Source organism: Tamandua tetradactyla, chromosome 26 (genome assembly GCF_023851605.1).
Source record: "Tamandua tetradactyla isolate mTamTet1 chromosome 26, mTamTet1.pri, whole genome shotgun sequence".
In the NCBI taxonomy this organism is placed as follows: domain Eukaryota; kingdom Metazoa; phylum Chordata; class Mammalia; order Pilosa; family Myrmecophagidae; genus Tamandua; species Tamandua tetradactyla.
In genome coordinates this window covers 5,652,691-5,678,076 of record NC_135352.1, presented here as the reverse complement: position 1 = coordinate 5,678,076, position 25,386 = coordinate 5,652,691, and the positions used below count along the sequence as shown (strand labels likewise).

The window sequence follows — 25,386 nt, the reverse complement described above, 5'->3', positions numbered from 1 at the left end:
TGGGGTAGCGGGGCGAGGCACCAGAGGCCAAAGGAGAAGTTGGGGAATTGAGAGGCGCGCTTGGAGGCCGGGCTTCATGGAGGCCACATCCTCGGGTGCAAACTGACCCGGCTCCGGAGGGGCGACCCCAGGCCGGCCCCATTCAGACTCCGGTTGCGGGACGCCGGGCGCCTCCGCCTCGGTCGGGCTGCGGCCGCGGGTCTCCGGGCGCGCGGGGCCACCTGTTGAGCCACTTCCAAATGGCTCCCTCGCCCCCTCCTGGCGGCGCTTCTTTGCGTCTGCACCAGACGGCTGGGGAGTCTTCACTGGTGTTTAGCTTTGCTTTGCTTTTTCAAGGTGAGGAGTGATATTAAGTCTTCCTTCCTAAGAATGCCTGTAGATCGCGGTCAGGTGCGGAAAGGGGAGACACTTTCTCTGCAGGCGCTGTTTCAGGGAGGGTCTCCACCGCAGTTCCCCGAAGTTCTAGCCCTGGAGTCCACGCTTCGACAGGATCTAGACGAAAATGTTTGGTTTGTTCCCCCCCTCCCCCGCCCCTTTGTCCCCAAATCTTTGATTCTGGGCAAAATTCCTATTTTCATCAATCCAGAGAACATCCGGATTTTTTTTTTTTGCAGAACATTTCAATGCTGGGCACCGTAAGCCCCTGCGTGTTTCCCAGGAGTGGGGATCTGGGCTGCTGGCGCCACTGGGCACCGGAGGAGCCCGCGTCAGGGAATAAGCTGTGTGGTCTGGAGCAGTCACCCTGATAACTGCCCAGGGTCTTCCTGGGAAATCAACATGATCCGATTTTTCCCGTGGTCTAGTCCGAATCTTTAAACCACCTGAAATGCAGCGACTGCTTTGTTTTATTTATTTATTTTTTTCTGTGCTGTTTTGCTTGCTGTTTTCTTTCTTTTCCATCTTCTCTTCCTCCCAATTCCACTATTTTCTTCAGATACCTTTTGCTTTGTTTTGTTGTGTTTTTAATGCCTCTTCAAACTGCTGGAAATTGCTCCCTCTGCAGGGGGAGTTAAACTTTGCTCTTTCTTCTACCCTATGTCTTCAGACCCATAACTGGCTAATTCTCCATACACCAAAAGAAGCTTTTCTAATAGCGTGTTTGGCTTACACCTTAGGTGTGAGAATGTGAGTTAGAAAATTCCTTGTTGCATTTCCCCATAAAAAGTTTTGGCGGCTCCAGAGGCTGGGAAGGAAGCTGTTGGCCTGGTTGGAATAGGCTGGCCCAAGCTTCAGTGGTGACACTAAAGGGCACATAATGGAATCTAGACTGCCCCAGTTCTTAACCTGAAATGTCAGCTCTCCCTACCAGTAAAAGGGGGGATGTTTTAATTAGCTGATGGAAAGTTTGCTACTTTCAGTAGCTTAATTCTCATTAAACAAAGTTGCCATTTCAATAGAGATGGTGCTCCCCCACTAACTGCTTATTTGCATAATTAATTCAAGCAGCCTCTCTTTCTTTGAGAATCACTTCTACCTTCTATTTCTCCACCTCCTTCTCCTCCTCACGCCTCTAATCTCTCCCAGGCGCAAGAAGTGGGGCCCGGGTTCCCAAGGCCCCGGGAAGGGTGGAAGCTGCAGAGCTGGAAGCTAAGACGCTGGACGTTCCTGGCTCCAAGTCATATTTTCACACCTCTTGCCTGGTTATTTTTGTGGCCTTGTGGGCAGCCATAGGAGGAAGGGAGGAGAGGAAGGAGAAAGGCTCACCCTCGGATATAGGTTTGACTCAAAGAGAATCGTGTGAAGTTTTAACTTCCCAGCCATCTACCTACAAACCCATCTCCTAAGAAATCGGAAGCCCAAGTGGGAGGTACAGGGTCCTTCACAATCCAGCCGTAACTGCCTCACCCTACCCAGCCCGCTGTGCTTGCGTCTCCCAATATATGAACTAACCCCTTCTGATGTATGTCTGGGTTACTGTGGAATTCATCTTGCAATAATCCCACGGCTCTGCGCTTTATTAATCATTCTGTAGGGGAAGCTGCACTCCAGTTTTCTGTTTGATTTGATTTCATCCTGTCTCTTTGCAAAATAGATGGTTGAGTGCATCCGATAATGTATGGTTTAATTTGGAGCACTATGGGTTTGAATTACCATTTTCATAATGTGCTGTGCATTAATGTGTTACATCATTTATAAAGAGGAATGTGCTGGGTTTCAAAGTTTCTCCTGAAAGCCAAAGTCACCTAAAGGAAACAAAGCCAAATCACATCAACCCATCTCCTTACCTCCCTACCAGAGAAGCTCCTGCCTCTCCAGCCCTGGCATAACCTGCCAAGATTCATGAAACCCAACATGAGGTTTTTGTATTCGCATACTGCAGGTGGGTGTTGAGGTCTGGGGGGGAAGGCTTGCACAGGGCTGCCCGGGAGCCCTCAATGGCAGGACAAAGCTCCCCCTCATTATTGCATAACAACAGCTTTGCAGCCAACCCCGGTTGCGGGAGACCTCCAGTGGATGTCTCTCCCTCGACCCTAATCCTGGCACTCCCTCCCCAGTGGCTGTAATAACACCAGCTGTCTGTTACTCAAACTCTGACTGAGGAGGAAAAAGCACTGATTATCCAAATACAGTCATTAAAGGGGAAATGTGTTTTTAGGACTGTCAGAGTGATTAATGAGGGCTAGCCGTCTTTGCAAATGCACTTGTTTAGTCTAACTGGCAGCTTCTATTTTCCTATTGATTTATTGCAGCCGTTGCCGGGTCTCGGTGTGTGCGAAGTCAGGGCACTTCACAACTGTGCCCTGTTTAAACAGGAAAAGCATGCACCATTTTGTCCGGGAGGGAGGGAGCAGCCTAAAGTCTCTCCCTTGAGCTTGGTCTCCAGGGGCCCAGACCAACAAAGAAGACATTAAAAACCTGCAACCCAGAGAGGGAAGGAAACAACCTCCCTTGGTCATCCCAGCCGCTCCGTTCCAAGGTCAGTAGAGATGCATCGCGACTTCTGGACAAAGCTTACCCTCTTGTGAACTCAGCATGCCCACGTTTTCTCGTCCAGGTCCCCCTGAGTCCAAGTATGGGAAAAGCACCAGCAGACAGGATGCAAGAGAGGAACTGACCAGGGGAGGAACAGGCCAGGGGAACAACAGAACTGAAGCAACCCCTAGAGCCCAGGGGTGGGAAAAGGTCAGAGAGTTTGCAGTGAATTGATAGAGACCCACCGCTGGTTTCAACTTTAAAAAAAAGAAGTGGAGGACCACAAAAGTGATGTCTGCTTCCTTCCACATGTACATTTCACTGCTTGAAAAAAAAAAAAAAAAAAAAAAAACAGATGTATTTAATGACCGAAACAGAGAAATGGCAGCTTAAAAATAGAGGCCTGTAAGTGTTTGGAGTTTCATATTTTCGGGTGGCCTATCATCAAAGTAAACATTTTTTTACAGAATTCCTGCTACATGCCCAGCACAAAACTAGATGCCATCAGATACAGAATGGAACTCGGATAAATTGAAAACTCCCGCCCAATTTAGTTAGGGGAGATGAGATGTGTCAGGGAGGTGGGGAGCATCTTGGTATTATATATAACTGCATTTATGCTGATCTAATAAAGTGCTAAATCATGCTGTGCAGATGTGCAGACTAGGACCGAATATAATCAGGCACTAATTGCTGGATCGGATGGTAGAGCTGCAGGAGGTGAAAGAGGGGGAGCTCACTGGGGCTGATGCTGGGAGCTCCAATCTGCTAGGGGTCTCCCCAGTTCCTCTTTTGAAAGGTAAAAAATGAACGAAGCCTTCATTCCATAGCGGAGAAAGGGCTTCAGCTTGGGCTTCTGAACCAATAATTTCTAAATTAAACTGGTAATTTCTAAAGCAGCTCAAACCTCAGGCTTCACTGCTGCCATACAGAACATATCTGAATTTCCTGCCACCGGCTCTCTTCCCAGTCAGCTTGCACCCTCAACTGAGTGCGCCAGGGGTGGTGATGGTTTGTACTTCTTCCTAATAAAGTGCCTTTCCACGTTTTCCCAGGGCGGTAGCATGCTACCAACATTGTTAACACTTCCAAAAACAGAAGTTGCGAGTGGGTTTTGGACCACAGATGAGCTGGGAAACCTTTCTGTTATATGAAAAGTTGAACCTGCTGGCTGAGAGAAAAGGAGGTGACCAGGTTTTATAAACTTCACACTGGAGACAGATAGTGTAAGTAGACTTTAATGAACTTTAGGACTGTCCTGGAAAACCCAGACAGACCATCTAGTCTTTATACACATAGTAGAAAGAGCACAGGAGCCCAGAAACCTGGGTTTCGTTCTGGCTCTGAAACATTATTGCTGTGTGACCTTGAGCGAGTCGCCTTATCTCACTGAGTCCTTGTTCCCATTTCTGAAATGAAGTTGTTGGCCCACAGAATCTTTAAGGTCCTTTCTAACTGGAATAGGCTGTGAGTTGCCAAAATGTTGATGCACTGAAGCACTGTGGTGATGTGAGTTGGTTAGGATACACTGTCACTGGCCCCCGCTCCACCCACCTGGCCCCATCATAAATACAATTCTAACATTCCTATCAGGACAGTAAATGTGGAAGAGCCAGAAAAAGGAACCTCATGACTTAAGCTCATAGAAGCGGGAGAAAACCCAAGGATGTTGTAATGTTGAATTTTTCACCCAAAGAACTGACTCCAAAAAAGTGAATGATAACATTTCTTTTTTAATTTGACAAAATGCTGAGCATAGGGTGATGTGGGTATTTCGGAGACTGCTTGGGGTGCTTAAATGTGTTAGAAATGATTGTTTAAAATAATTTTGAGAACCCTGTGATTGTGTAGCGTCCTCAGGTCTACACAAAGAATCACATTTTTTCCGTGGCCTACAGCCAATTGTTTTTAGGAAATGGGACTGGTGAGCTGAAAAATAAAAAGCAGAAAAAAATCAAACCACAGAGGTAAGGTGCTTTGCCCTGAATGGGCAGCAGGTATCTCCATGGCTCTTTGGAACATTAAATAAAGTGATCTTCTGCAGTTTAAAACAGAGCCAGGTTTAGAATGGAAACAATTTGGAAAGTGTCATTGACTACTGCCTCCACGTCCCGCTTGCCCTCCGGTGTACGTGTGTGTGCCTGTGTGAGCACTGTGTGTGTGGTGTGTGTTTTTATAGGTTTGTAGCTGGTCCGTGGAGGAAATAGTATAACTGAGCTCTGCCTCCTCACTTTTGACAACTTCGAATGTGGGAATCACCAAACAGGAACAATAGGCCAGGTCTACACGAGGGCGTCACACGAAGCATCCTTTTGTGTGTGCCATGTCTCAATTATATAGAATATATGCCAGGCATTTAATTCTTACAACAAACCTCCAGTTCCTTATGATGAGGAAACGGACATGTGGAGAGGCTAAGCAATTTGACCCAAATCTCACAGTTAAAGAGTCTTGGAGCCAGAGTTCTAACCTGTAAAATTACTATAAAATTATTTCCCTAAGCCAAGCAGCTTCAGGCTTGGTATCTAGATGGATCCGGATGCTGCGCATGGAAAGAATAAAGGGGTCTGTTCCATCAGAAAGCTTTGGCCAATGTTTGGACTGTGCCAGACACCAAATGATTCAAATTGCAGGGGTCCTGCCCCATCCTTTCAGGAGCTGAGATGCTTGTCAGTGCAGTGATTTTGACCCGTGCAGAAAATATTTACAGAGTGCCTGCCACCTACTTGGCACAAGAATTAAAAAGAGGCCTGGCCTCAAAAAGCCTAGTAAGAGATTGATGAGTAAGTTTTATGATACAATGTACTAAGGGCTCTGTTAATGCTATTGTATTAGTCAGTATGGACTAGGCAATGCTATAGTAACAAATTGACCCACAAATTTCAGGGACTTAACCCCACAAAGGTTCATTTTTTTAAATTTATGCCACATATCTGGCATGTGTTGACAGGGGTCTGTGCAAATTAAGCAGGAGTCCACCAGAGATGCAGAACCAGTGATATAGTAAGGAATTTATTTGAAATCACTGGCTTACACAATTATGGTGACTAGCTAAGGGGGTCCAATGTTCATAGGGCAGGCAGTCAGGAAGAGAAGATCACAAGCAAGCTGATACTTGGCTGGCAAGAGCTATTTAGAGTCTCTGAGCTGAGTGAAGGCCTAAGTTCTTTTTTAAAGGGCTTGCCTGATTAGATCAGGCCCACCCAGGATAATGTTGTTTCTTTATCTGCTTAAAATCAATGAGTGGCATTAATCACATCTACAAAATTCTTTCCTAGAATCACCTAATGTTTGATTAAATAATAAACTGTAGTTGAGCATAGCCAAGTTGACTCTTTAGAAAGCACCACCCTGTTCAATCAAGGCTACTAGCTGACAGAGGACCATCACTGGTTATTACAGCAGAAGAGCTGGAGGGTTTTGCAACCTTGGGCAGGTTATTTCTCTGCAAAATGCATTCAGTAAAAGGACTTACCCCACGAGGTTGCTGTGAGGATTGAATGAAACCTGTATGCAAAGTGCATATTCAAGGCCAAAAAATGACACATTCCATCAGCCCATTATCCATGGGCCAGAATTCCTCAATGCAGGGGCAGGGATGCCAGAAGGAGAGGAGACAGGCTCTAGATCTACCAAAGGTGCTCTCTAGGCTGCCCTGATCAGCTTCCACCCTGTCTTCATCCTTGCTCCTACCTTGCAGGGGGAAACTGAGTGTGTGGTAAGATGAAGACTCCCTGTGATTAAGGCAGATGCGAGGAGAAGGACTCACCTCCCTCACCCCAGCTCACCTCCACCCTGCTTCCAAACCCCGAGCCCTGTTTACCCGGAAGAAGTTTACATTTGAAATTGTAAACTTCAATTTGAAATTGTGGGAACCACCATTGCCTCTGGAGATGGAATGATATGGCCAGATAAGGCTGGCTTCACTACAGTTAGGGCAGAAGGTCCACAGTTATGAGATCCCAAATATCGAAGAGGCCCTGACCTCCTGCATACCTTGCAGTGCTGAGGTCTCCACCTGGTGGCCAGCAGAGGACCACTCATCTGAGCCTTGAGGCAGCATGTTAACAGCCCCTCCTAACAATGAGGGTAGGGACTTTTGAAGCATGAAACCCTAGCAATGCTTTATCTGTGAAACATAGAGAAGAGCGAAGGATTGATAAAAGCAATCATGTTGGGTGGTGACTGACAAACAAGCGCACCCAACGGGAAGTGCTCTAAGTCTGCATGAAAAGATCTGGCATCAGGACCCCTTTCCTTCTCTAACATTTAAGCAGGCGCTGTGCTAGGCACTTTGCATACAGGTTTCATTCAATCCTCACAGCAACCTTGTGGGGTACATTCTTTTACTGAATGCATTTTGCAGTGAAGTAACCTGCCCAAGGTTGCAAAACCAGTAGGTGGTAGAGAAAGATCCCTACCAAATCTGGTTCCAAAACTCTTTGTTCCTGCCCCCAGGGCTGCCACATACCAGCATGTGGGTGGTGCTCAGCACGAGGGCATCTGGCCAAGGGAGCAAGTGGGTGCTCCACTGCCACCCATGAGACCTGGCCCGCAGCCACGTCCGCCTGGGAAGGCGCCTTTTTTTAAATCTCACAAAGGCTCCAGCTGGGCAGGGGGCCGGAGAGGCGAGCCTTGCTAACCTCTGGCCCTCTCCTCTGAAGACCATAATGGGTCAGAAAGGAGCCTTAAATCGCCGGATGCCAGGGTCACCTCGTGATGATCGCAGTTGAGCCTCCCTGTGTGCAAGTGCTGAGGAATGTAAATCATCAATCAGTAAACACTTAAGAGTCTACTATGTATGCTCAATGCCGCTGGAGGACATAGGATGCGTAAGACACAACGTCTTGCATTAGACTGCCTACAATCTAGTAGGGAAAACAGTGTAAGAACATATTAATAATGCAAAGTAAAGTAGGATAGCGATGCATGAAGGGGGCCTAAAGGAAGTACAAGGAGTTCAGAGCACCCTGTGGGCTGGAAGGATTCATTCATTCACTTGGTCCCCTTTTCCCGATAAATGTAAAGAAGCCGAGGAGGAGGGAGAGGGCTTTGAGGCCAGGAGTCAGCCTGACCAGATCCAAAGCAGTGTGTGAGGGTGTTGGAGGACGCCCTCCAGCCCACTCCAGCCAGCCTCTGTTTGCAGGGAGCACGAAGACAGCTGCAAGGGTGGTTTAAGGAGTCAAGGTACTTGGAGGGCACCTGCTACAGGTGTGGCTATTTCCCAGGCTCTCCGGCAGCCCCAGGAGAGGTGACAGCCTCGGTCCAGTGAAAGAGCACAATTAAGAGGCTGCAGCAGGAGCAGAGGAAGGCACGGTGCAAAATCGGGCTCAGGGCTTTGGATTTGAAACACGCACCACAACTTGCTGGCCCAGCTCTCCCAGTGACAGCAGCCCCTCCTGGGCTCCTGGGCTCCCAGGATCCACCCCCCTGGCTCTAGTTAAAGTTCCACAAGGAGGGGGTCTCAGGAAGGTGGGGGGGGGGGGGCATGCAGGCCTTGTCTCAGCCTCTCTGTGGTCACAATGAGTGGTGGGGCTTTCGCTCCCACAACCCTTTTGACACTCACCTGTCCCCCAGCCCCGGCCCCCCACCCCACTCACTGCTGTCCCTTCTTTGGGAGTGTTAGAGAAGAAAGTGTTCCTGGAAAGCATCCTACTTTTCCCCTCTGCTCCAAACCATAACCACCCACTTCTGTCCCTCCCCCAGGGCCATTTCTCCCCCCCCCCCAGCACATGCACGCACACGCCCCCTCTCCCCCTCCCCTCCCCTCCCTCCTCCACCCCTTCCCCTCCATTTGTTTCAATGAACAGCCCCTTTTATCTATTCTGTAGGTACAAATGAAGCTGTCAAATTTGATCAGGCGCTTGATATGACAGGCTGCGGGAGTCAGGACCCCTGGAACAGAATGGGCCTTGTCCGTCACTGCCAGCCTGACACTTCCCATAATGCCCAGACTGATGAGATTCCGACTAGGGCCCAGCACATTTTCAACTCTATTTTGGGTGAAAACCCTTCTTGAAAGATCTTGAAAGGAGCTGGCAGTTCAGCCGCCCGGATGATTAATGAGGGTTGGCTCCGCTGGATGGATTTCTCCCCGTGCCAACGGCCATCCTCCAGACAGGCCGTCCACGTCCCCCCAGCACTTCCCCCTCACGGCAACACCCCAAAAAGTCCTTCCCCCTTCCCACCACCCGCCCCCCTCGTGGCCGGCCACATCTTGTCTCCAGCTCCACACTTTCTCTGCTTTCTCCGATGTCTGAGCAGCCCCGGCACATGGAAAAAGTTCAGCAACACAGTTGCGGGAGGGAGGCCTGGCTTGAGTTCAATGACTTTGTGGATTTGAGAGGCAGGAGGCAGGGCTACAAGGGGGCTGAGCAGGACAGCGAGCCAGCTCTCCATGGGGGCTGTGTCACTTGCCCCCCAAAGCCGTACCCTCAGCCTTTTCTCTCCACTGATCTCAGGATCTCCAGAAACTTCAACATCGGTGGATATCAATAAATGCTTGCTGCATAAGGGGTAAAGCATTCACGTCCCTGTTTTTCTCTTATCTTGCAGTGTTTCTCCATACAGGGAACTACTGACATTTGGGGCAAGACAATTGTTTATGGGGCAGGACTAGCCCGAGCACCATAGATTGTTGTTTAGCACCCTTGGCCTTAAGATGCTGATTGCTAGTAGCACCCCTGCACCCCACCCTCCAATTATGGAAACTACCAAAACTACCCCCTATGTCTCCAGGGGTGGGGTGACCGCTCTGGTTGTGAGTCAAGAGCCTCCCTCACCCCGAGGTGCCCTGACAGCCATGCCCGCTTTCAAGCTGCTGTCTCCTCGAGCTCTCGTTTAACTCCTCAGATTGGAGTCCATCATGCTTAGGGAAAAGAATGGAACCCAACACTTCTGTAGGGTTTTCAAGTTCAGAATCCTTCAGAGTCAGACCAGGGGATGGCAGTCAGAACTTGCCGATCTCTTTGAAACATCCATGCATTTCCTTTAGAGGCAAGGCTCTGGGGCTCTTGTATGGGAGAAGCTGGAGCCTTGTAACTAGGGTCCCCACCCATCATCTTCAGAGGCAGGCGAAGCACATTCCATGGGGCGAGGCCTCAAGGGAAGGCTCCCAAGAATGCAAGCCCAGACCTCCCCATTTTCTTCTCTCTCTGTCCATCTGAAAAACAAAGAAAGCTAAAGCTGATAGTCTGCCCACTCCCAGGCCACGGGGTAAATGCTCAACCAGCCCTGCAATCATCCAGCCCACTGATGGACCCTCTGCTGTGATCACATTCATCAGCATCATTTACTGAGCACCTACTACATGTCAGGTGCTGGGCTGATGCCAGCGATACCATAGTGAGCAGAAAGACCCACGGCTCCTGCCTTCATGGAGCCTACATACCAAGGAAGGAAACAAAAACTATGCAAATTGATGCATAATTATAAATTGTAGTGGATTTAACAGGGAAATAGAACAAAGGTTCTAGAACAAAGAGCTATATCGAAGGTCCACAGGGAAAGCCTCTTTGAGAACATGACACTTAAGCTGAGTCCTGAAGGATGAGTAAAGTTAGCCAGATGAAGTCGGGGAACAGGGTTGGTAGCCAGAAAATCCACACCTGAACATCAGCCAGATTTTCCTGTTATGAAAGGATATTCCCTTTTAGCTGTGCTAAACTGGAAAATAAAAGAGCTGGGGCAGAGTAAGGGAAGCACGGGTGAGGAGCAAAATCACTGCCTGCCTAGTCCCCCTTGCAGCCCCTGGGGACCCAAGAAGGGCCTTGGGATAGAACAACCTCTAGGTTCCAACACAAGTGAGAGGGAGAATGGCGATGGGTGTGGGTCAAAGGGAACCTGTCCTGTGAGCTACAGAAAGGCCCTTGGAACAAGCTTTAAGCTGTGGCATGGACAGCTGCTGATGGAAACAAAAATTAAACTAAGAATCACACAAATCAGTATCTGATTACAAGGTTCCTGCTGGAAGCATGAAGCTTAAGGGAAATGCCACTTTCTGTCTTCCAGAAAGATCATTTTTTAATGAATAATAAAAAAGTGTATTTCTTCCTTTTGGAAACCCATGGGCGTCCATTGGCTCCCCGCTGTCTATTTGCTAAAGCCCAAAACTTTAACCTAGCATCCGCGTCCTCCACAAAATACCCCAACACATTTTTCTATCCACCCCCCTCTGATCTCTCCCCAAAAGCCAAATATAACAATTTGCCATTTCCCAAGCATTGAGCCCATCCATCTCCTCACAAATTCACTGGTCTAATTTTGACCCCAACCAAGTTTCTCTGAAGCCTTTGAGATCCTTATTTGAATCTCTTTTATAGACCTTTTCTATGTGATGACGTCTCATCTCCCCTTGAAGGACTGTAAGTTCCTTGAAGATGAGGATGGTAGCTTATGAATCTTCATGACCTCTGCGCCCAGGGCTGTGCCAGGCACACGGTGGACAACCAATAAATTCTTGCCATGTTCCATTTAATTCAAAACAGTGAAAGGGCTAAAGTGTCCGTCAATCTCTTCGAACCGAAGTCATTTGTTGGACTGGGGGGGGGGGGGTGAAACTCAAAGGAGGGACAAGAGAAAGAGCAATCAGGAAAGCGAGAAAGAATTCCAGGATTCTACCAGTTATTCTAGGAACCTTTCTTTCTCCAGGTCAGCCTCCCCTTCCTTCCCCACAAGAGGAAGTGTGGTCCCGAGGAGACAGGAGGGTACTGTGAGGGTTCTGCAAACACAGCAGCAAACCCTAGTAGCCAGGTCGGTAGAGGAGACCATGGGGACTGAGCCCTCAGTGGCCTCCTTCCCCTACCAACTTGCCACGGTGGCTGAAAATGCCCCACATTTTTCATTCCTCAGGGTGAAGGAGTGAAGTCCAGAAAAAAAACACCTGGGAAACACTGGCTAGGGGAGAAGGTAACCCTCTTAATACATCCGAGTCCACCAAAGTACGTCTGGCTAAGAATCAAGCTCTAGGACAACAGTGAACGAGATTTGAAGGGATGAGAAAGCCAGGCTGGGAAAGCTCTGGAGCTGGAATTTTCTCCCAGGAAAGGAAATGCTCACAAGGACCTGGCAGCCAGGCAGCACTCAACCCCAAGAATCCAGAGGCCCTTTCCTGCAGAGATAATCCTGCCACAGAATAGGATTCTCTGTCTGATACTTATCTTCCCCACGAAACGCAATCACCACCCAACCAGGGACTTTGTGTTCCTGGTGGCATCTACAGTGCTCAGCCTGAGCCTGGCATGTGAAAGGGACCTGATAGCCATTTGTGGAATGACTTGGTTAATAAGGCTGTAGAAAGGTGCTGCGAATCATGAGCCCAAAGGGAAACTAGTCTTTCTCTCAATTCTGTCAAGGGAACCTGCAGACCTTGACAGAAATGCAGGCCCAAGTTGCTAGAAGCAACACCTGAAACTAGTCAAGTGCCCTCCTGCTAGCAGACATACCTAGGCAGTGCACACCTGGGCAGCTTGAGCAGTCCCACGTTTTACAAACTTACCCCACCAGCTTTAGAAACAGAACGGAGCTCCCCGCTGTCTTTTAAGATTTCTTCAGGGAGAAAAGGAATTTTCCTGACCACTGGGCCAGAATATAAAAAACAAGGCTACATGAAATAGGCATAAGAGGGAGAGAGGGGGGCCAAAAACAATATGCTCCTCTCTCCCCTGTTTTTTTAGGACCTCGACTTCTTTCCCCAGTGAGGAGGAGAAGGAAAAGGGGGACAAAGCCTAATGACCCGCTGCCCCCTGGCCAGGACAGAGGCCCTCTCGGGCAGGGAGTCAAGGAAAACTTTTCCGAGGTTGATTACCAAGAGGGTAACTAGGTACACGGAGCACATGTGAGCAGGCTCCTCGTTTCCAATTCAGGACTGTCAGATGGTGATTAATGACTAACAGCCACAGACCAGGCTTGATTGCCAAGTGCCGTATTGTTAATCCTGACATTTAATGAGGCCGGACACAGCTCCAGCACAATTCCACACCGTCATCGGCAAATAGTGCTCGACGGACTTAATTGGTTAAGTGTGTGCGTGTGTGTGTGTGTGTGTGTGTGTGTCAGAGAGAAAGAGAGAGGGTATGGAGGTAGGAAGGGTGGAAGAGAGGGGCAAGATGTCTGTGTGTGAACTTGCCATGTGTGGGTACCTATGGGTTCGCTGGTGTGAGGCCGTATGTGTGTATCTGTAGACCTGCCATGCCGTCACCAGTAGAAAAGCGTGTGACGTGGTGCAGTCTCTCCCCACAACCCTGCATATCCCACTCTCTTGCTGCTCCCCACCCCTGCTGAGTCTCCCCCTTCCCCCCCACCGACCCCAGCTCCCAACACCAACTCCGCTGCCTCTGAGCGACAGCTGGGAACTGGCATGTTTGTGAAGTTAAAACACATGAAAGGAAGTTAAAAGAAGAAGTTGTCTGGAAGTGGGCTGTGGTCCAGGGCTCCTGAGAAGCCACTTTTTCACTGGACTTAGATCAATGGTCCCTTGGCCCGCCTGCCTGGGAAGTTCCTCCTTTTCCAAGACAGAACTACGTTGCCCCCATTCCGGAACCCGACATTCTCTTAAGCAATGAACAGAATCCGTCTCATTGTTCTAGAGGCCGAGTCCTAGGCAATAGAGAGAGGGAGCCTGGCCCAGCAAGGAGCCTCCAGGCAAACGGAGCCAGGTGGCAACAAGGGCCAGGAAAGGAGATGTCAGCTGTAAAAGAACATACTAATTCAAGGAGTCGGTATTCATGGAATACTGGCTTCACCCTGACATCGGGCTCAGCCTTCCAGTAAGAGAGAGAAATAAGTGAAATCTAGCTGAGGTGGGGGTGGATAACAAATGGACAAATAACAGAGACTAAACGTAAATGCTGAGGGCCAAATGAGAGTGCAGATGGAATGCACCACAAGTGTCCAGGGGAGAGAGCAGTGGGGGCTGGAGAGGTCCAGAAAACCCAGGAGAATGTAAAGAGGTCTGAAGGACTGGAAGCTCTCAGGTGGAAAGATGTGGGAAAGTGTTATGGGTTGAACTGGGTCCCCCAAAGAGATATGCTCAAGTCCCCCTAGTCCTGTGACCGTGACCTTATTTGGAAGTCATTACAGATGGAATTAGGCCAAGTAAACATGGGGTCACACTGGAGGAGGGCGGACCCTTAACCCACTATGACAGGTGTCCTTAGAAGAAGAGGAGAGGAGACACAGGCACACGGAGGATGGCCACATGGTGGAAGCAGAGCTGGAGTGGGGCCAGAAGCCAAGGACTACCACGGAGAGATTCTTCCCTCTAGACCTCAGAGGGAACCTGGCCCTGTTGACACCTTGATTTCAGACTTGAGGCCTCCAGAGCTGTAAGACAAATGCATTTCTGTAGTTTTAAGAAACCCAGTCTGTGGTACTTGGTTACAGCAGCTCCAGGAAACTAAGACACTAGGCCATTGTCCAGGTGAGGGTTTTGGAAGGTTTAATTCATGCTAATTAGTCCTTTATTATATTATTCAGCAGGTGCTCTGGTAGAATTCTCACCTGTGTGTGGGATACCTGGGTTCAATTCCCAGCCCATGCACACACACAAAAAGAAAAACAATTATTCAAAAATCACAACCATTTGACAAAATTCAACATCCTTTCTTGTTGAAAACACTTCAAAGGATAGGAATAGAGGGGAATTTCCTCAATATAATAAAGGGAATATATGAAAAACCCACAGCTAACATCATTCTCAATGGGAAAAACTGAAAATTTGCCCCCTAAGATCAGGAACAAGGCAAGGATGTCCACTATCACCATTGTTATTCAACACTATGCTGGAAGTTCTAGCCAGAGCAACTAGACAAGAAAAAGAAATACAAGGCATCAAAATTGGAAAGGAAGAAGTAAATCTCTCACTGTTTGCAGATGATATGATACTATATATCGAAAACCCTGAAAAATCCACAGCAAAACTACTTGAGCTAATAAATGAGTACAGCAAAGTGGCAGGTTACAAGATCAACACTCAAAAATCTGTAGTGTTTCTATACACTAATGAACAATCTGAGGGGAAAATAAGAAAAAAACATTCCATTTACAATTGCAACCAAAAGAATAAAGTATTAAGGAATAAAAAGATACAAAAGACCTATACAAAGAAAACTACAAGAAACTGTCAAAAGAAATCACAGAAGACCTAAACAAATGGAAGGGCATACTGTGTTCATGGATTGGAAGACTAAATATAATTATCAGTTCTACCTAAATTGATTTACAGATTCAATGCAATACCAATTAAAATCCCAAAAACTTACTTTTCAGAAATAGAAAAACCAATAACCAAATTTATCTGGAGGAGCAGAGTGCCCCGAAAAGCTAAAAATATCCTGAGAAAGAAAAATGAAGTTGGAGGTCTCACGCTACCCAACTTCAAGGCGTATTATGAAGCTATAGTGGTCAAAACAGCATGGTATTGGCATAAAGATAGATATACTGACCAATGGACTTGAATAGAGTGTTCAGATATAGACCCTCTTATCTATGGACAATTGCTCTTTGATAAGGCAGTCAAGCCAACTCACCTAGGACAGAACAATCTCTTCAATAAATGGTGCCTAGAGAACTAGATATCCAGATGCAAAAGAGTGAAAGAGGATCCATATCTCACACCCTATACAAAAATTAACTCAAAATTGATCAAAGACCTAAACATTAGATCTAAGACCATAAAACTTTTAGAAGAAAATGCAGGGAAATATCTTATCAATCTTATAATAGGAGGCAGTTTCCTAGACCTTACACCCAAAACACAAGCATTGAAGGAAGAAATAAGTAAATGGGAACTCCTCAAAATTAGACACTTTTGTGCATCAAAGATCTTCGTCAAGAAAGTAAAAAGACAGCCTACACAATGGGAGACTATATTTGGAAATGATATATCAGATTAAGGTCTAGTATCCAGATATATAAAGAGATTGTTCAAATCAACAACAAAAAGACAGACAACTCAATTACAAAACGGGCAAAAGACATGAACAGACCCTTCTCAGAAGAGGAAATACAAATGGCCAAAAGGCACATGAAAAGATGCTCAACTTCCCTGGCTATTAGGGAAATGCAAATCAAAACCACAATGAGAGATCATCTCACACCCACCAGAATGGGCATTATCAATAAAACAGAAGATGACAAGTGCTGGAGAGGATGTGGAGAAAGAGGCACACTTATCCACTGTTGGTGGGAATGTCAAAGGGTGCAACCACTGTGGAAGGCAGTGTGGCAGTTCCTCGGGAAGCTAAGTATAGAATTGTCATATGATCCAGCAATCCCATTACTAGGTATCTATCTACTCAGAGGACATGCAGGGAAGAATGCCAACGGACATTTGCACACCAATGTTTATAGCAACATTATTTACAATTGCCAAGAGATGGAAACAGCCAAAATGTCTGTCAACAGAGGAGTGGCTAAGCAAGCTGTCGTATATACATACAATGGAATATTATGCAGCTGTAAAACAGAATAAAGTCATGAAGCATGTAACAACATGGATGGACCTTAAGGACATTATGCTGAGTGAGATTAGCCAGAAACAAAAGGACAAATACTGTATGGTCTCATTAATATGAACTGACATTAGCGAATGAATTTGGAGAATTTTAGTTGGTAACAGAGACCATCAGGAGTTAGGAATACGGTAGATATTGTGTAATTGGAGCTGAAAGGATACAGATTGTGCAACAGGACTGATTGTAAAGATTCAGAAATGGATAGCACAATACAATCTAATTGCAAAACAATAATGTTAGAACACAGAATGAAGCTGAACGTGAGAATGATAGAGGGAGGAAACCTGGGGGCACAAATGAAATCAGAAGGAAAGATAGACAATAAAAATTGAGATGGTATAATCTTAAAAAAAGAAAAAAAACTAAAGAAATAAAGAAAGAGGATATGAGTTCCAAGAAACAGGGAAGCCTATTTGGACAAGGGGCCAAGGGATGCCTAGGATAAAGGCATACGTAACCCAAGATTGGCTCAGTGCTACAGATGTGGAAGGCAATAAGCTCTGCCTAGAGGAGGAGAACACGAGGCACTGGAAGAGAGGTCTTCAGGGGAAAAGAATAGAACTAATGGATTATCTAGAGCTTGATTTGCAAGAAAAATAATATTGAGAACCTCCAGGAGGGTGTGAGAAAAACTGGCCCTAAGAATTAGAAATGAAACTAAGCAAATGAAAAATATTAAGTACTTATTAACTCCAAGAGAACTAAATCCTCTTCTACCTATAGTAATTCAAAAGACAATGTCTAAAATAGATAAACCAAAAAGTACATTTATTTAAAACTATAAAAGTAAATTATAGGGCAGCCACGGTGGCTCAGCAGGCAAGAATGCTTGCCTGCCATGCCAGAGGACCCGGGTTCGTTTCCCGTGAAAACAAACATGGGCTTGCCTGCCCATGTGAAAAAAATTAAAAAATAAAAAATAATTATAATAAATTATAGAGGAAACTTAAGTGCTGATGATGTCTCCCTTGAGTGTGAATGGAGGGTGGGGAAGGGTAGAACAGGGACTGCAATGTTTTGTTATAAGCCCTTCAGTACTATGTACCCTTTTAAAATTATGAATATTTCACTTATAAAAATAAAGATTACATTAAAAAAAAAATCACGGCCATCCCCACTATGTGTGGACATGATTCCCAGAGATGAGTCTGGCCCTCACAACATGGGATTGAGTATGAGCAAAAGGGGAAAAAGAAATGGAACAAAATAAAGTTCAAGTGGCTAAGAGATCTCAAATGGAGTCGAGAGGTCATTCTGGAGGTTACTCCTAACGAGAGCTTCAGTTAGATATTACAAATTGCCATAGTATGCCAAGACCCAACAAACGGTATTCTTGAAAACCCTAAAGAATACCTTGGGCTCTATCTAAGGCTCTATAAATGTTTTACCGAGTAAGTCTGTTTTTTTCAGAAAGTTAAGACCTCCAGATTGTTCCTATGCCAGATAAGCCCTGAAGCCCAGAGGTACCAGTCTCTCCAAGAACATTGACCAGTCTCATTCCTCTACCACATAAGTCAACGCCCCTTTCCAGCATCAAGTTAAAATTGTCATTGCCCAGATATCTCTGATGATTGCTAGAATAATTAATTAAGAGGGAGGAGTTATAATGGAGAAATACGGATTTAGCAAATGATTATTGACTCATTATATAGATATTTCTTTTTCATTTCTAGTGCATTGGAATAGCTAGAAGGAAATTGTTGAGCTGTAATCCAGTAGCTCTGATCTTTGATAATGATTGTATAACTATACAGAAAAAAAAAAAAGTTGGCTTCCCTTGTTTGTAAGGATTTACTTCAGAATGTTTTGTTCTGTATATCTACTATTTCTGACAATACCACACTGTATTGGTTAATTTACCTTTATTGTACATCTTTAAATTGGGCAGAATGCAATACTAGGGGTCAATGAAGGGGTATGGGAACCCCAGTGAGGGGCATGGGATATTTGGGGTTTTCTTTTTTCTTTTTATTTCTTTTTCTGGAGTAATGCAAATGTTCTAGGATTGATTATGGTGATGGATGTACACCCATGTGATGATACTGTGAACTATTGATTGTATACTTTGGATGGATTGTATGGTGTATGAATATATCTCAATAAAATTACATGAGAAACAAAAATTTTATTCAAAATATGGTCCCAGAACCAGCACTCTGAACTTTACCTGAGAGCTTGTCAGAAATTCAGAATGTCAAGCCCCACCTGAGACCTATGGCTCTAAGTGTGCTTGTTACCAAGATCCATTAAAGTTTTTGAAATGCACAGCCCCAGATACCCTAGGTGAGAAACCACACATACAAGCCAACCTGACCCAAGGACTAGATGCCAAAGAGAGCTTTTTTTTTTTTAGCTTCCAAGTGTATTATAGTCTCTTTATTCTTTTGATAAAACTCTTCCAGAGGTAACTACTTCCGTTGGTAGATGATGAAATGTTATAAAGATCCACTTCAAATGTTGGCACTGTTATGAACATAACATTCCCTTCAACTCAGAATTAAAACTTTTGGTTCTTGTTTTTATATCCCAGTCCCAGAAGTAGGTTAACTGTAGATGTTATTTGAAGAAGTCTTCTGCTGTAAAGTAGTTACCTATAAACAAGCTCTAGCTTCTCCAGGAACACTACAGTATGAATTTAGTTTAAATATTAAACTAAGAGGCATTCTCTCAAATGAGTTTAAATGCGCTTTTACTTTTAGACAACCTACGTGACATGGCGTTTCTTAAAAACAATGCCTCCGCTCCAAATAAATCAAGGTCAAAATGAATGAGTTCAAGATGGCATCAGTCCATCTGTCTAAGTCCTGGTATTGTGTGGATGAAAAGCAGCAGCCCCTTATGATGACAGGTGATAGATCCAAGGAATTACCAAATTTGTTAACATTTCTCCATTTCTAAGCCATCCTTTAAGAAAATTATCTATGGGGTCACACTGTCCTCACGGTAGTCCAAGGGAGCAGCCACACCGCCTGGATTCACGTGCTCACCAACAGAGAGCTGGTAGTTTTTGAAATGAGCAAGGATGTGCTTGATTTGTTCTGCAGCCCCTGTCATAAAAGGTTTGACTCTTTCTGGTCTCTGTTCTTCAAGCGTGCCTTTGATTGATTTCACGTCATCTTTGATGTACTTCTTGTAGACTTCTTTTGTGACGCTGGTTTCCTGCAAGTGACGGTTGAGGACACTATCAGCACCGGTGATGACTGTGCTTTCCGGACCTTCACCCTCCCGGCCTTCGGCAGAGTCGTTTCCACCAATGAGCACATCATCAATGCCACCCTCTGGCCTCCTGACCATCTTTCCCTCCACCTCCAGGCACAGCCCGTCTGCGATCTCCCGAATCTTGTAAATGTCAGAGAACATCTCATCGTGGCTGAGGTCCCAGTAAGGATCATGATGGTAGTGAAGGGAAAGCACGGGGGCAGCGGGGGCAGCTGTGGAGTGGCAGGAGCCTGGAACTCGCCCAGAGCGCCGAGGGGCCGGAGCGGCACTGGGGGGAGGGGGCAGTGGGCGGGAAAGTCGTCTACAAGAGCTTTGACATCCACTCCCTGCACTTGCTCCATCAAGAAATGCCCCCTCAGCTGAAGGGATACAGAGTGTGCAACAGGACTGAATGTAAGAACTCAGAAATGGACAGCACAATACTACTTAACCGTAATACAATTATGTTGAAACACTGAACGAAGCTGAATGTGAGAATGATAGAGGGAGGAGGGCTGGGGGCACAAATGAAATCAGAAGGAAAGACGCTAAAGATTGAGATGGTATAATCTAGGAATGTCTCGAGTGTATAATGATAGTGACTAAATGCACAAATTTTAAAAATGTTTTTGCATGAGGAAGAACAAAGGAATGTCATTACTGCAGGGTGCTGAAATAGATGGTAATTAATATTTAAAATTTTCAACTTATGTGTGAGATTAAAGCAAAAAAATGTTTATTTGGTACAAAATTTATATTTTGACTAGTGCATTTCCTAATACAACTTATGTAGACAGATTAATTGAACACCATTAGTACATGGAGTCTTGGGTAGAACATGAGATTTTGTTGGTTTGTACAGAGTGATGCCCCGATGAAACCCAGAGTGATTTGATCAGTGAGTGGAAAAGTATTTGCAAAGTCCCCTTCCGGGAATGGTGAGAATGGGGGAAAATTCAACTTCCTCAAGTTGAATTCTTGAAATTCTCACAAGCAGTGTGGACAACTAAAGCTGTAGGCTGAGCCCCTAGTCTTGGGGTTTGTTGATATGAAACTTAACCCCACAAAGGATAGGTCAAGTCTACTTAAAATTAGGCCTAAGACTAAGAGTCACCCCCAAGAGAGCCTCTTTTGTTGCTCAGATGTGGCCTCTCTCTCCAGCCAATATGATGAGCAGTCTCACCACCCTCCCCCTCTCTGCGTGGGACATGACTCCCAGGGGTGTGGACCTTCCTGGCAACGTGGGACAAAGATCCTGGAATGAGCTGAGACTTAGCATCAAAGGACTGAGAAAAACCCTAGAATGAGCTGAGAATTAACATCAAGAGACTGAGAGAACCTTCTCAACCAAAAGGGGGAAGAGTAAAATGAGACAAAGTGTCAATGGCTGAGAGATTACAAACAGAGTGGAGAGATTATCCTGGAGGTTATTCTTACGCATTAAGTAGATATCACCTTGTTGTTCAAGATGTAGTGGAGAGGCTGGAGGTAATTGCCTGAAAACGTAGTGCTGTGTTCCAGTAGCCATGTTTCTTGATGATGATTGAACAATAATATAGCTTTCACAATGAGACTCTGTGAACGTGAAAACCTTATGTCTGATGCTCCTTTTAGCTACTATATCAACAGAAGAGTAGAACATATGGAATAAAAATAAATAATAGGGGGAACAAATGTTAAAATAAATTCAGTTTGAAATCGTGGTAAATGAAAGTGAGGGGTAAGGGGTATGATACGTATAGTTTTTTTTTCTCTATTATCATTTTATTTCTTTTTCCATTGTCTTTTTATTTCTTTTTCTAAATCGATGCAAATGTACTAAGAAATGATGAATATGCAACTATGTGATGATATTAAGAATTACTGATTATATATGTAGAATGGAATGATTTCTAAATGTTTTGTTTGTCAATTTTTTTTAATTAATAAAAAAAAAAAAAACTTAGGCCTAAGAGTCACCCCCAAGAGAGCCTCTTTTATTGCTCAGATGTGGCCTCTCTCTCCAGCCAACACAACAAACAAACTCACCACCCTCCCCCTGTCTATGTGGGACATGACTCCCAGGGGTGTGGACCTCCCTGGCAACGTGGGACAGAAATACTAGAATGAGCTGAGACTCAGCATCAAGGGATTGAGAAAATCTTCTCGATCAAAAGGGGGAAGAGTGAAATGAGAAAAAATGAAGTGTCAATGACTGAGAGATTCTGAACAGAGTCGAGAGGTTATCATGGAGGTTATTCTTACGCATTAAGTAGATATCACCTTGTTAGTCAAGATGTAATGGAGAAGCTGGAGGGGACTGCCTGAAAATGTAGAGCTGTGTTCCAGTAGCCATGTTTCCTGAAGATGATTGTCTAATGATATAGCTGTGTGATTGTGAAAACCTTATGTCTGATACTCCTTTTATCCACCTTGTCAACAGACTCTGCCACTGAGCCACCATTGCCCGCCTGAAAATGCCCTTATTTTTAAGGCAGACTGAAAGATTTAGAGGTGAAATACCATCATATTCCTACCTTATCAACAGACAAGTAAAACATATGAAATAAAAATAACTAACAGTGGGAACAAATGTTAAAATAAATTTATATTGAAATACTAGTGATCAATGAAAGGGTGGGGTAAGGGGTGTGGTATGTATGAATTTTATTTTTTTATCTTTTTATTTCTTTTTCTGAATTGATGCAAATGTTCTAAGAAATGATCATGATGAATATGCAACTATTTGATGATATTGTGAATTATTGATTATATATGTAGAACGGAATGATCATAAGTTAAGATGTTTGTGTTTGTTTGTTGCTATATTTTTTTAGAAAATTAAAAATTAAAAAACAAAAAACAAGAAGAGCAACAACAACAAAAACAAAATATCATGATATTCACAGTTTACTTTTCTTTTTTTGCATGGACAGGCACCAGGAACTGAACCTGGGACTCCAGCATGGCAGGAGAGAATTCTGCCACTGAGCCACCATTGCACTGCCCTGACTATTTACTTTTTAAAACTACTGGAAAGGGTGGGTTACGGTGGCTCAGTGGGCAAAGTTCTCACCTGCCATGCCAGAGATCCTGGTTCGATTCCTGGTGCCTGCCCATGCAAAAAAAAAAAAAAGAAAGAAAGAAACTTCTGAAAAAAAAGTTTTTAAAAAAGACTTCTGAAATAAAAACAAAGACTTTTGAAAACTAGATGAAACAATATGGAAGAATGTTCATAGCTGTTAAATCTAAGGTATCTTTTGTATGTTTGACATTTTGCATCATAAAAAAATTGCAAAAGAAAAGAAATGCCCCCTCCATCTCCTCGCCCCTATTTCTTCCTTCCCTTGTCTGTCCCACCCTCCACAGCTTCTGAACCGTGGCTGGAGCACCTCAGGGAAGGATCAAGTACAGGCACCGTTGCCTTTTTCATTGGAAGGAGGGCCCCACAGGCTGGCCCTTGGTCTCAGGCCTTACTACAGTGGATGATCCCGGGTAGCTTTGTGGGGCACACTCCCTGTCCCCCACCCTGCACGCTAAAGGGGCTCCTGTCCCTGGCAGAGGCAGGCAACTTTCTCCCGTGGGTGTCTCAGGCCTCAGCTCTTTTGTTCCAGTCTAGTGGTTTGGACCGAATGCCCCATGTGGAAGAATTCAGTTCATTACCGAGGTCTCGTGTAATTACCCTCCAGGCCTGCCTCCATTCCGACAGGCATTTTTAACCTCCCCGAATGCTCTGCTCCTGCCACTCTAGCCAGAGAAGGGTCAGCCTCAGAAAATAATAATTAAAAGTTAATGTTTCCCCCTGGGACTCTGGGCTTAGGGGCGTTCCTGTGGTGACACAGCCTTCCAATCCTTTTGATGAACCATCAAATCTTCCCTGCCTAAGCCTCTCCTCTTTGAAACCATAGAGTTAGGGGCTCTTTCTAGGGGCTACCTGTTCTTTCTCACCCTGCCAAATGAAGCTTTTTTCCCACCTTCATTAAATGCTCCTGGATCTTGACCCCATCACCCTACCTGACTCTGGAGGGTAGGAAAAGATGAAAACTGGGAGACAAGAGACCCGGCTTCCAGTTCTAGCTCTTCTGCTTCTTCGGTGGCCCAGGGAAAATCACTTCACATACCTGTGCCTCAGTTTCCTCCTTCTAGAATGAGGGGATTGTATAAGATGGATGAGCCCCAAGATCCTTTCCAGCTGTAACACTCTATGACCTTATCTCAGAGGATTGTTGTGTAGGCTAAATGAAATAAGATAATTTTCCTTACCTTACCCATCAGCATATCTCTTTGTAAGGGTCCTCTTGGTTTAGGGTTCTGTTTCCCCAGCCAGATTAGGAGGAATAAGAGGGCATCTATTTTTTTGTGTGTGTGTGTCCACCTCCAGAGGCCATTCAATAATGTTTGTGACTGGGTGACAGGCCGATTACTCTCCTGCTTCTCATTCATTTAAATGAACTTTTTTTTCCCCATGGGCAGGCACTGGGAATTGAACCCGGGTCTCCAACATGGCAGGAGAGAATTCTGCCACAGAGCCACCATTACACCACCCCATTTAAATGGACTTTTAAAAAGAAGTTTAACACAAAACTGGCCACCTTTGCTTCTTAGGAGAGGGTAAAGAGCCCATTTTAAATATGCATATTTCACTTGTCTTGAGGGAAAAAATAGCTTGCCCCCTCAAAAATTAGTTGGATTTTGGAATGCAAATGGAATTTTTAATATTGTCTTACAAATTAGCACATACCAACATGCCCAAGGTTTCATTTCCCAAGTATTTACTGAGTGTGCTGCGTGCTGAGTGCCAACCCCTGGTAAGAAGTAAGGAGGAAAAAAAGAAGGGGAATACAGAAGAAATACTATAAAGTAATCGGATTAATTCTTTTAAATAAACAAAGCAGGACTTAGTTATAAAGTGGGTCCCATTCAAAATGGTCACTTTGGAAGGATGTGCATTTATTTTAATAGTGTTGCCTTGCTCAAAACTCTTTTTTTGAAAACCATCTTCAAAGCCCATTACATTCTTTATTGACAATGATAAATCTTTATGTGTTGATTGGTGGAGGGAAATGTCTCTTGAAGCCAAACCTGGCAAACAAGCTGGATGGTCGGGCTTAGCCAGATCAAAAATCTAAATCATGTGAATCTTCTAAAGAGGTTCTGAATGAGCCTATAGGCCGGGCAGCCTTCCAAAGTGAATGCATTAAAGGACTTCTTTGACTGCGTTGCATTAAGTTTGGTTGTGCCTTGACAGATCCCCTTGTTTCTGTCCTTGCCCTCCACCACCCCATCATCTGTTATCCTTTTTAAGACATAATTCAGGTCATGTCATTTATCTAACTGAAACCCAGCAAGGGCTCCCATCTTACTCGGTGTGGTAGCCCAAGTCCGTAGAGTGGGTCCTATGACCCTACAGGAGTCAGCTTCCTGTTGGGTCTCCCTCAGTCATTCCACTCTGGCCTCAAAGCCATTCTTTAAACATTCCAGGCCTCTGCTCTAGCCAATCCCTCTGTCTGGAAATCTTTTATTCCAGATATCTAGTTAACCAGCTCCCTCATTTTTTCGAGTCTCTGATTCTCACTTTCTCAGTGCAACCTATTCAGACCTTCTATTTACTATCTCTATTAATAATACATTCTATTTGACAATGCCTTTAATACCTTCCATTTAGAAGCTATACACACATATAGACATGCACACACGCGCATCCACATTCACTCCTAATCCTCCTTACCTTGTTCTTTTTCATTTTTCCATGGTACTTATCATCTTCTATCATACATGCACC

At 45.0% G+C, this 25,386-nt stretch overlaps 1 protein-coding gene and 1 long non-coding RNA gene across 2 annotated transcripts; one reads left to right on the top strand and one right to left on the bottom strand.

Moving 5' to 3' along the window:
• The first annotated feature begins 202 nt into the window (after positions 1-202).
• On the top strand, positions 203-9,425 carry LOC143669978 (uncharacterized). The gene is made up of 4 exons (XR_013169173.1): positions 203-336; positions 615-2,917; positions 3,969-4,139; positions 8,745-9,425. It is a non-coding gene; the product is annotated as an uncharacterized LOC143669978 (long non-coding RNA).
• Positions 9,426-19,346: 9,921 nt separating this feature from the next.
• Positions 19,347-19,862, bottom strand: LOC143669750 (translationally-controlled tumor protein-like). Its single transcript, XM_077144344.1, has one exon. It carries the CDS (start codon positions 19,785-19,787, stop codon positions 19,347-19,349), a length of 441 nt encoding a protein of 146 aa, XP_077000459.1. The 5' UTR covers positions 19,788-19,862.
• Between the last annotated feature and the right edge of the window lie 5,524 nt (positions 19,863-25,386).